The sequence below is a fragment of the Pygoscelis adeliae genome, unplaced genomic scaffold (assembly GCF_000699105.1).
Source record: "Pygoscelis adeliae isolate BGI_AS28 unplaced genomic scaffold, ASM69910v1 Scaffold1123, whole genome shotgun sequence".
Classification (NCBI taxonomy): Eukaryota; Metazoa; Chordata; class Aves; order Sphenisciformes; family Spheniscidae; genus Pygoscelis; species Pygoscelis adeliae.
The window spans coordinates 18,295-29,989 of record NW_008824507.1 but is presented as its reverse complement, the minus strand read 5'-3'; the positions used below and the strand labels follow the sequence as shown (position 1 = coordinate 29,989).

Below are 11,695 nucleotides of genomic sequence, written 5' to 3'. Positions count from 1 at the left end.
CCTAAACAGAGAAAAGAGCGTCAGCCCCAAACAGCGGCAGCATTTCGGGGCGGGGGGCAGGCACGCTCGGCACCGTTTTAAAGACCAAGGCTCCCAAGACGACGAGATTTTACCCTCGCGAACGCAAGGGTTTAGGAGCGGTTTGGCTCTCCGGCCGGCGAAAGGCTTAAGAAACTGCACGCGAGGCCGAGAGGTGAAACGTCTTGTTCGTTTAAGCGGACAGGGAGTTGTGAAATACATCGACATCGTACCATCGTCCGGTCACCCTGAAATCGCAGGGAACGACGCCCAGCCAGTCCTCCCACAGCTTTCGTTCCAGTACGACCCCAACGTTTAGGACTGAGCTCAGGGCTACGACAGTTTCTTTAATGCATGTTACAATTACTAACAGTTATTACTTCGACGCTCTACAAAGATTTAAAATCTGGTGCCCAAACTACATTTGAGACAAGTCAGCCATCAACGGCAGCTGATGCTCGGTCTCCGCAGCCGAGAGGCACGGCAACGAGGAAGAATCTCGTTCCCGTAATGAGGAATTCCGTCAACATCCACGCGGATCGCTCTAACGCAGCGAGCCACCCGTCTGGATTTACACGGTGAGCGAGCAGCAACGATCCGACGGAAATCAAGACGTGCGTGCACAGCTCATCCTAGTTACCTCGAAATTCGGGTACTAGATCTGGGATCCACGGTTACCAAAAACCTCCAAGGGATCAAAACCCCCCCCGAGAGCCCGGTACAGAGCACTGTACGTAGTCGAGAGTTAGTCTGGGTTTAATTTTATTTATCAAGAGTACTACAGTCAAGCTCTTCGAGCGATTCTTTTCCTGCCCAATTTCCGCAAGTTGAACGTCGGGGCTTTCTTCGCGTTGGCCTTAGTGCGAGAAGGCTTACCCTACAGTCAGACTTGCCCTATTCAAAACTAAACTTATTGTCGAGGAAGAAAAGCCCCTAGAATCTAACTAAAAACCTGCACCAGTGTCCGTCGTGGTGTGTGCGCTCGGGGAACGGAGCTACACCTCTAGAAGAGGGGAAGATTTGCCAGCGCCTCCTCTGAAACGGAGGAGAGGTGGGGGAGAATTTAGTTAAAAAAAGGAGACAGAGAGTAAGAATCTCGTGCCCCTTGCTTCCGCAATTCCCTGGGCAGCTACCAGGACGACTCGTGGTGAAGGCGAACCCCAGCGCAGTTCCTAAATCCGGTGCGAAGAGCCGCGGCTCTTCACGGCACCCAGCTTTTAATTTTTTGATCGTTTCGTCAGTTCTTGCCTACGCCCCCTGCACTACGGTAAGACTCTCTAGGCAAGATTTTTTTTTTTTATCCTCTTCCGCGGAAGACCGCGATTTAGTTGTGCGGAAACGAGGTTCTGTCCTAAATTTACCTCCAGCCAAGAACGCCACGGCTGTAGCAAAAATACTTCTCTGCAGAATGAGAGACACCTCGCTCCGTCACTCGTATTAAAAGCCCCGTCTTTGGTTCGAGCGCGGGGACTTCTCCGGAGCGAGGGGTTACGACTGGCACCGTGTCAATTCAAAGCTGCGGATGCTGGAAGCTGGTCTCTCCCAAGTCAGTATTTCTGGAATTTCCATTTTAAACCAACACTTCATATTTAACTATGAAGTTTTAATGCTGTTTGACATCGGATTATTTTCGACTTTCCCCGAATCAAAGCTAAGGAATAAAAATCTCCAGCACACAAGTAGTTACTCTAACGTGTAGTCGCTTAAAAAACAGCAGTTTTCCCACCTCATTCAGGACAGGATCTACTCCCTTGTATAAAAAGGTCGTTATCTCAAACAACAGCTTTCTAAAAAAAAAATAGGGCATGCATTACTATTATGAATTTAAGTGTCTGCTAAACACCTTGGACTTTTTTTTTTCCTTTTAAAAACCTGGTGCTTCGTAGGTCAGAGGTTTTTTGTTTCGCTTTGCTTTTGTTTCGCTGGTTTAATCAATCACCGAGTTAACTCAAACGTTGTTGAGCCTCACAGGTTAAACCAATGCAACGGTGCAGGCTTTGCAGCTAAGAAACAGTGACAAACAAAACACAGTTTTAAAAACAAATCCCGCAGCAAGAATAAAGGACCAAAGACTCGGAATTCAGAGGCTGGGGTCTCGACTGGCCAATTGCGAAATTCCCCGCAATTCCCGATTCCGGCGAAACGTTAGTTCTCCAGGCGATTAAGTACTTTTAGGGCAACGAGCGTTCTTCAGCGCGGCTGCCGAGCCCGCAGCCAGCGGAGCTTTGCCGTGAGGTGCTTTAGGCCCTTTATGCTTGGCTCAAGAAAGCCCATTTTCACGTTAGCGAACGGATCCATGCGTTTCCAGAAGTTACTAACATGTTTACACTAACCCCTGATGCCTGGGTATTTATTGTATCAGGATCGGAAGCACAATTACAATACCTTTGAAAGTACACTAGCTACCAGCCACAACAAGTCACATCCCTCAGCGTTAATCCACCAGCGTGTTACAGAGGATGTAGGATTACGTTTTAGCACACACGATTCCACGTACAAGTCAACATTTCGCATGCTTATCAAAAAGCTGGGCTGTCCTATATTCAGAGATGTCGAAAAGTCTTCCCAATACCGAGAGGCGTGTACCCAATTGCTGGGGTTTATTAAAAGGCTCAAATTTTGTACAAAACCTGCTGTAAATTAAGACAAAGGTAGATTAAAACACTTCAGTTTCTTAAAAATAAAGTAATGCTTTCCATAAAAAGCAAAGATGGGCTTTTTGCCTTTGCGCCGAACGGAGCTGGCTTGGCAATTTGTGCGAGGCGCACAAAACCGTTCTCGGATAATTGGTTCCCCCTGTTGTGTACATCGATACAACCAAGTTCAAAGGCAAATCACAATAAAAACTGCCACTGTCTTAAGTTCTGCAGGCTAAGAGAGTTTCAGACAAGCTGCGGTGAAAAGCCACTGTTGAGAAACCCAGTGAAGCACAGGGACACAGCACGGACACTTTGGGTTTTGGAGTTCGAGAAAATTGGAGTAAAAAGCTGTTTTTTGTGCAATACTTTTGGATGATCTAGGAAGACCCAAAATCATGATAGCCGTAGCAGTCTGTGAAAAAGTCACCTACAAAAGGGGGAGACAGAGCAGAGAAAAAAAATTAGAATTCTTTTGAAGATGGCAAAATGCGCCACATTTGAAAGTCATGTTTTAGATTTCTCTGCTCCTGTCACCCCCCAATGAAGGCTTCTTCTCAAGACCAATCGCGGTGTATTTTCAGGAAAATCACATTCAAAAGTGTGGCCGATAGCTTCACATGGCTTAAAGCAGAGAAATTTAAAATATTCACAGTTTTAGAGGAAACCTGAAGTCACCTGGGTTCGCGTTTTAACTTTTAAACGAGTACACGAGCCATCTTTCATTACTTCTCATTCAAAAAAAGAGAATCCCTCGAGAGGGATTACGCTTCAGCGTAAGCGCACCACCGCACGGTGCAACCCAGTCCGAGTTTCACACCCCCAGCAGATCGACGCGTTTCAAAATTTAAGATGAAAAACACTTACTATAGCCTGCTGTCGCGGAATTTCCTCCGTAACCATAGCTTCCGTATCCAGCACCTAGGTTAGAAGAAAACGTTTAAATAAAAGGAAATCGAAGCACGCGAAGGCCTCCTATTTCCCGTCACGCTACGGGACACGACAAAAGGCTAGAGGGGATGAATTCGCCTCTCGGGGTTTGGGTAGTTTGTGGTACGTTCAGCGTGGAAAGAGTCAGGAGGAGGCGGCAGGCAGCATCTCACCTTGCATTCATGTAGCCGCCGTGATTCCCCCCGAATCCACCCCTGCCTCTCCCCCGGCCTCGGATGTTGCCACCTCTTCCACGACCGCGCATGTTGGGCGGAGGGGGCACTTCATTGTGCATGGGGCCTCCCATTCCGAAACCCGGGTTGTGCTGCTGAGGGAAGAGACACGTGTTACCCAGCTCCGGCTTCTGAACCGCAGCGCCGTGCCTCCGGGGTGAAAAGAAACCTTTCAGAAGGACGTCCCGAGCTCCAGAACACGGCGGGGACCCGCCTGCCTCGAAAGGAAGAGGGGCTAAGCCAAAAGCGATGGGGGTGGGTACCAAATAAGGGTAATCTCCAGAAAACAGGGGTGGTTTTCTGTAAAACTCGGTGGTATTTCTGCTTTCAAGCCCAACGGCCCTTAGGCAGATCCCGGTTTCCCTCCACGCCTTCAACTATCTCCCCTCCCAGGAAGGGACTAAAACCATAGAGCAGGAGGCAACGGTACTACGGAACTGGTAGTCACACCACAGAGTCACCAAATTGCGAATTTACTTACTTTCACCGCAAACTTGGGTCCTCCCCTAGCTGGCACGGGGGCTCTCTTCTTCTTGTTTTGCTCAATGGCAACCGGAGCATCCGGAAACAACTTCTCTAGCGCGGCCAGAGCAGCGTAGGCTTTTGCCACCTTTTTATTTGAACCGGCTCCTTGGAATTTCTGCCCGTCAACCTCCACCTTTGAAAGGGATTAAATCATTGCGCGTAAGCGGAAAGGGCAGGAACAGAAGCTGCCGCTTGGCAAAATTAACCATTTTTTATGGTGCCTGCAGACAAGTCCAGAAGTTGGAAGTGTTCAAGGTCAGGTTGGACGGGCTCCGAGCAACCTGCTCTAGCGGAATGTCCCTGCCCCCTAGATGATCTTTAAAGGTCCCTTCCAACCCAAACCATCCTGCGATCTTACGGTTTTAAATTCTTACTAAGGCTGTGAAGTTACGGATACCCGAGCCGGGATGAAGGCACAGAGAGAGGGCCAGAAGTCGCCTCACCTCCATGACAAAGCGCTTGTCGTGGCTGCCACCCGTTTCCGAAATCAGTTCGTATTTCAGCCCACGCCGTTTCTCGTTAAGCTCCATCACGGGATTCTTGCCGTGCTTCGTCAGAATTGGTCCCTGTTGTTTCACATTCTGGAAGCAGAGAAGCGGTGATGAAACTCCAAGAAAAACCCTACCGGACCTGAAGTTGCTTCCAAAACACGTACTTTGGAAAACCTCTTAAAGGAGATAAGCTTGGAATGAGCTCGCCTGATGCTTTCACCTCTTAAATTGTACCGTCACAGTAACTGAACTGTACGGTACGCTGTTATAGAACCTGCTGCTAAAAGGCGCTTCCGGCGATGTCCTACAACATCGTCCCAAAGAATCAGAGCGGCCCGTTTCCCCCTCTTCGACCGCGCTCACCTCTGGGGTTTGATCTGAAGGAGGAGAAGCAGCCGTGGGCGTCGAGACAGTTTCTACTACAGGAGGAGGAGCGACGACGACTGGCTTCTGTTCCGTTTCCTCTGCCGATTCGTCTCCTTTCCCAGATTCTTTGCCTTCCACTCCCGTGGGTAAACCCATATCTTGCAAGACCTAGGGTAAGGAGAGTTGGAGAGGAGATTACTGAACAGCGCGGCCCTCAAAGAACCTCTGGCTCTCACGTGCCCTACCCATTCTGGGGTAAATACGGGAGAAGGCTGCTCAAGACTCCGTTTATTAGTTCTGTTCAAGTGCCAGGCATTCCCCAAATCCCGCAGGCACTTCAAGACCCAAGAGGCATGAAGTCCTCTGCCCTGAGACTTTACGCGCAACGGACCACGCTGCCTCGGTGGTTAACTTCTCCCCTCTCTGCCCGGAAGGGTTTCTGGCATTTCTCACGCGCGGTCGTCGTCATGACCGTCAGCCCCATCAATCCGGTTGCCCTTTGCAACTCGAAGAGGTCAGCAATCAAACTGCCTCTTAACGAGAGCCCTCTGGCAGGGATTTACGTACACGGCTCTTACCTTCACCGCCACGTGCAATTTGGCCGTCTTTTTGGAAGGCCCCGATGCCTCAAACGTGCTGCCATCGATTTCCACAGACATTGTAAAGATAGGAGCGTGAACGGGACCGGTCTGAGAGACGAGTTTGTACTGGAGCCCAGGTTTTAGCTGGTTTAGTTTCATCAGTGCATTCATGGCCTGGGGAGGTTCGAGTTTTTCCTCTGAATGCAGAAAAAAAACAAACCCCAAAAGTTTGCGGATGTTTGTCATCTCTTTCAGAGAAGCATAACTGATTTCAGACAAGTTCTGATCTGCAGTTTCCTCCTCGCGAGAGTTTAAGTTACACCAAGTAAAAAATCTTACAGCGGTAAGGGTTGTTGGTTTGTTTTTTTTTTAAATTCACAGGCCCCGAAACCCCTATTTACAGCATCACCCAAGACCAAACACTTGCAAGAGTTCTTCCGCAACCTCCCCGCCCCCCGCCTCAGCCCGAGAACAGCTCTCGGGCGGCCGCTTGTACCTACCTCTTGTTAACTCAATACCTTTTTTCTGAATCTTCTTTTTCTTTTTGCTGGGAGACTTCTCCTCTCCGTCCTCCTCCATTGGACGCTTCATCGGGGTGACAGCGTACGTTGTACTGGGAGGAATCTGGACTGTAACAATCGTAACAAACAGCCCTAAGTATTCCAGTTTCCAGCAGCAAAAGCCTTGGAAATGTGATTTGGGTTTGTTTTTTCCGCCAAGTACCTACCAGTATAGTCAACGGGGTTTTCATTCTTTGGTTTCTTGGGCATTTTGGAAGGTAGGGGATCCATCCCCAAGACTTTGTGAAGCTGGCCAAAAGCAGCAAGTCTCAGAGCATGCTAGAAAGATTAAACGTGTGTTACTGGGACGCGCAAGCGGCTACACCAATCTCTGTTCCCTGCACAGTTTCAGACAGGAACATTCTACCCACCCCTACACAGAAATCCTCATCAGTTTAAATAGGACTCTCTGAATTTTTGAGGTTCAACCCAAAATACGGGTCATGGTAGCAAGTCACTATTTAAAACCTGATACTTTGCTTCTGGTTGGCCAAGCTACAAATTCCTTATTGGTGTGGGACCCATTTGTATTTCTTTTACTTGACTAGATATTAACAAAGTTAACACCGACCTCCGTGAGGTTACTATACTACCATTAACCAATATGGAAGTTCAGAGTCAGTTGAACTGATTAAGTTTTCGTAACATCTGTAGTCAAAACTATACCTGAGCACTCTGTGTGATATCTTCCCTTTGTTGTCTGTCTAGATGCCCAATAGCATCAGTGGCTTCTTTTTCACAAGGATCATAAATACCAGAACCATCTGAAGGCAGGAAACAAGGAAGATATGCAGAGAATTATCCTGGTGTTTTCTAAAGAAACTAAACTAAGTATTCCCTTGGCATCAATCAACACTCATCTCTCGAAGAACACGGACTGACATGATCCATCCAATGTCCAACATTCTGAAACTCGTCTGGACTAGTTTACACGTACAATTAGCAGTGAAGCTGGTCACGACCACTCAGGGAACCAATTTTACGCTTGTAGAAACTGGTACCTCTCTCTACAGGGCTTTAACGTCATGGGTCCGTAGCTCTGAACACACGTGCCCTAAGGAACAGCAAGGTACTGTAGTACCCGTGTACGCTGGGGGCTTCCTGAGCTCCGAATCTAGGCTGCCCGCACATACAACAAGGGACCGTAACCGCGCCTCGAAGCTTCAACCGCGTTTCATTTCAGCTTCGCTTTGAAATGTAAATGCAGAGAACCACCTAACCTGGCATAACGATTCCCGAGGCAAGGCATTCAAGAACTCTCCTCAGAGCCTCGCCAGCGCCCATGGGTCTGTTAGCAGTTCCAATAGATTTCTCACACAGCAGCTCTAGAGGCTGAAAGACAGTTTGGAAAAGTGAGAGAAGCAAAGGCAGGCGCTTGCGCCGCGATTACGGCTAGAAGCTGCTTCAAATTCACAAACGGTTCAACGATTTACACTGTAGAAATTGTTAATCGATAAGACGATTCACACCGCAGACATCCGATACACGTCTTCTCAGGGCAGAAACTTTGTTTGCGCTACATAAACCTCTAACTTATGACACAGAACGTGTGCAGGCTGAAGAGAGCTGAACACCAGCTTGGAGAAGTGGTACCAAAACCCCCCAAAACGAAACAGAAAAGGAAAATTACCCATCCTCTCAGCGGTGCCCAAGTAGGAACCCGAGTACACAGGTCTCGCAGCACTCGTATCACTATGACGCACGACTTCAGCCCGTTAGCCCTGGCCTAGGATAAGAGTCAAAAGCAGACACGCATTCAATAAAAACACCAAAACTGCTCATTCGCAGACATTCATTTTTTGCGGTGCTACTTTGTCAAGGGTAAACAGTATTTCGCGTTACCATTTTATAACTTATAACAATAACCGTAGTGTACAAAGGCAACATTACTCTTAACACAAAGCAGCAGCTATGCATCTACTCTTTAAAAAAGGTTCCTTCCAAACGTTTAATTCGCTTAAGTGCCTCTTTAGCAACTGTACCGTCGACAGACGCTAAGTTCAGCACGTCTAACTATCATCCGACGTTAAATATTTTAAATAAAAAAAAAATAGTTAGCCCCTTAATAGTTTACGAATTTTCTACTTAAAGACAAATATAAGAACAAAATGCAAACCTGGAACCACTTGGCGTGTCGCAGTGACGCCAAGGCAGCAAGGCATTTCTGCCTGTCCAGAACGTCCGGGGAGTCGTTGACTGATAGCGTTTCTATTCGTGGATGGAATAAGAAGACAAGGCACAGTTTGACCAAGGGGGTTCTGTCAGGCGGAGAGGGGATGAGGCAGCTTCCTAACGGGCAGCTGAGGCTCCCAAAAGATCCTGATCTAGATCCTGTACCTGGAAGGATGGTCTGCAGTGCACTCGCCTAGCGGCCTCGCTTAGAAATTAAAACTGCAGAGAGGGGGGGAAGTTCAATTAACAGGGACGGACTGAAATCTGTTCTGCAAGGAGGAGGAGACGGGGCGTGAAACTCGATGGGAGAGGACAGAAATCCTTTGCGACTCGAATGAAGTGGTAGCATACGAGGCCGGTAATAGGTAACAAAGGGAAATTTAAAATAAACCCCCACTCTGCGTTCAGAGCGTAGCTTTAGTGGAGGAGCCGGGGGGGGAAGCTTTGCGAGGATCAAGGGAACCCCCTCCGCCCATAAGGCTTGACTGCCCTGGCCCCAACCCGTGACAGAGAGCGTCCTGTTGGTCAAAGGTCCAGCGTCCCTAAAATTGACAAACTAGAAGGCTTGGTAGACGAGGTCAGATATCAAAACCATAGACAGTCAATAGAGCACAAAGATATTTTCCAGTCTGTGCTGCAGCAAAATTGAGGATATGGTTTGAAAAAGCTCAACGTTTCTGAAGACCAGGGTTTTAGATAAGGCTAGTGCAGAGGGCGCGCGTCTGAAACCCGCCAATTCGACAGCGCGATGCCTACGATACAGAACCCATCGCAATTCAAGCGCAAAAAACCGCCTGTGAATTCTTATTCCAAAGGGAATTCTGAGAGCGAATGGAGAAGCTAACTTTATCCAAAACTCTGCATCACTTTCTGGAATTCTGAACTTCAGCTGATGAAACAGCCAATCGAGGAGACCCCGAGCACCTATCATTCTTGCTGCAACACAAACTGTGTGGAACATCCAATTCCATGTACATGCAAGTCATTTAACAAGAAGCCTTCGAGATTTTTTTTTAAATGTATCTGGTTTATATTTTTATGTCACTGTGCAGGCCACTTACATGGCTAGGTACAAAACAAGATTAATACAACAAGATGACGTATTAGTGAACTAAAGGCCCAAGTAAAAAAAAAAAAGTGTAAAAAAAAAAAAAGGAGCAAAATCCCATCTGAAAGGTGCTACTCAGTTTCGGAAGCTCAGTCTGAATAAGCCGTAACCGTGATCTCATGAGGTTGGTGTTGTCTTACGGAATTTTGGATTTGCACAAAAATAATTGTTGCCGCTTCGGCTGAAACTGAAGAGCACGCTTTACCAGTGAATTAGCAACGGAAATGTACGGGTTTCCAGCCGACTGTCGGCTGTTTTCAGTCTTCCATACCTCCAGCTAACTGTTTTTCCATTTCTTCTCTGACTACGGGCGACGTCAAGTGGATGGTCAGCGTCAACGGCGGCTCTTTCGTGTTCTTAATTACAATTGCAGCATCACCAACCGACTGGATTATTTCATATTTGTCTTCGGTAATAGCCTGCAATACAATTTCACCGCTCAGCGATCGTCCGATTCATTTCTGAGTGATTTGCAACGTCCTTTTCCAACAAAAAACAAGGTCTACAAACAAAACTCCAGCTAACAGAAGAGAAGTTCATTTAACGAGGCAATTCCAGAATAACGCTACATGTCTATGAAAACTGCTTCTCCGAGACAGAAAAAGGGTATCAAACCAAACGTCATGGGTGCCTTTTTAACCATTCAAAAATCCGTTTCGCCCGTTCTGTAACAAGCACACGCGAACACCGAGAGGTTTTACTCACAGCGAGCTGGACTCCAAGATTGTCAGCTACTTTCTCCAGGAGATCTGTGGTGGGTTTATCTTTGCACAAAAGAACTAGCTCAAGATCCAAGTCCCCCTTCAGTAACAGGCCTTTTGCTACAAGCCCTACACGCATCACTCCACGCAGGGTCCTTGTCAACTGCTCAGTGGCCTTCTGATCCCTGCAAATATACAGGGCACAGTCACGACGGCTTCAAAACTCAAAGAATTAACCGCGAGCCGGGTAAGCACGAACGCTCAACCCAAGCTAAGGGGGTAGACCTGCAAAGATTAAATACGACGCACGACCCTCGCTGAAGGATTTACTACACCTGCACGGGAAAAGTCGCTTCAACCCCAGGTTAGTTAATTCCGCTTGGAATTTCCGCCAGGGAAAACAACTTTTCCAACTTCAGCGAGCGGATTTTTACTCATCTAAGCAAGACGGTGCTACCACTTCCGACAGCACCCTTTGCAGGCAGGTGTTCGGTAACGTTCCTTACCCTCCTTCCTTGTTTTCCTCTTCGGCTGCCGTCTCCATGGACTCTGTTTCTGGCTGCTCCCCGCTGACTTTTTCTTGCTCGTCGATCCAGTCGGACACAGCTTTGAGCGCTCGCTCCGTGTGGGACACCATATTCTGAACTGCCTCCAGCTCCTCCTGCGTCGGGTAAACGGCCGAATGTTTGGCCATCACGTGGCGGTCGTCGTTCACAAAAATACGCATTGGTCGCTGAAAAGAGAGTTTGAAACAATTTTAGCGAGAGCCGAGACACAGAGATTTATCTCGCGAGTCCAAAACCTCCCGATCCTTACCATTTTTGCTTTTGAATGTCTCTCCAAGCGTTCAAAATGTGCTTATTTAGATTCTTCCACCAAAAAGACTGTACCGGTACCACACTTTTCTGTAATCTGAAAGCAACAGAAAACCGGTTAGCCACGCCGGCAGGCTGGTCCGTCCCCGCAGCCCGCTCGCTGAGTGTACACAGGAACAGAAATAACTGCCATCGGTAACTGGAAGCAACAGCAGAAATTAGAAGTATGCGAACTCGTTAGCGAAAGCCCAGTTTTCTGCTCCTGATGGCTTATCCTTAGTGCCCGCGATAACGATTACAGCCAGGTTTGTCACACAGCTGTCACCCCAACTTGCACGGACTGCCCCCAAAGGAGGTTCGCATTAACTGCCCAGCAGTTTAACAAGCGCCATACGCTCATTTACCTCCCAACAGTTCAGCCGTGGAGCCACGGCCGAGCACGCTGCACAAGGCACACGCTTTGAACCATTCCCCCATACGATCTCCCCAAGAAGCAGAGACACCCCAGGAGCCTGAGCTGCACCCGACTGCTTGACCTCCACCCCCCCCCCCTCTCCAC

General features: G+C 48.1%; 1 protein-coding gene across 1 annotated transcript in view; it reads right to left on the bottom strand.

Annotated features, from left to right (window-relative positions):
* Positions 1–11,695, bottom strand: part of ILF3 (interleukin enhancer binding factor 3, 90kDa) — a gene marked incomplete at its 3' end in the record, with an annotated part of 16,218 nt that overhangs the window by 1,720 nt on the left and 2,803 nt on the right. The window contains exons 2-17 of the mRNA XM_009321552.1: positions 11,138–11,233; positions 10,828–11,054; positions 10,326–10,506; positions 9,892–10,039; positions 8,457–8,548; positions 7,971–8,066; positions 7,561–7,672; positions 7,007–7,104; positions 6,508–6,619; positions 6,299–6,409; positions 5,778–5,977; positions 5,197–5,367; positions 4,786–4,923; positions 4,299–4,475; positions 3,758–3,912; positions 3,522–3,575 (exon numbers count right to left, since the gene is read on the bottom strand). Of these exons, the coding sequence (XP_009319827.1) occupies positions 3,522–3,575; positions 3,758–3,912; positions 4,299–4,475; positions 4,786–4,923; positions 5,197–5,367; positions 5,778–5,977; positions 6,299–6,409; positions 6,508–6,619; positions 7,007–7,104; positions 7,561–7,672; positions 7,971–8,066; positions 8,457–8,548; positions 9,892–10,039; positions 10,326–10,506; positions 10,828–11,054; positions 11,138–11,140 (2,075 nt within the window). The remainder of the gene's footprint in view (positions 1–3,521; positions 3,576–3,757; positions 3,913–4,298; positions 4,476–4,785; positions 4,924–5,196; positions 5,368–5,777; positions 5,978–6,298; positions 6,410–6,507; positions 6,620–7,006; positions 7,105–7,560; positions 7,673–7,970; positions 8,067–8,456; positions 8,549–9,891; positions 10,040–10,325; positions 10,507–10,827; positions 11,055–11,137; positions 11,234–11,695) is intronic.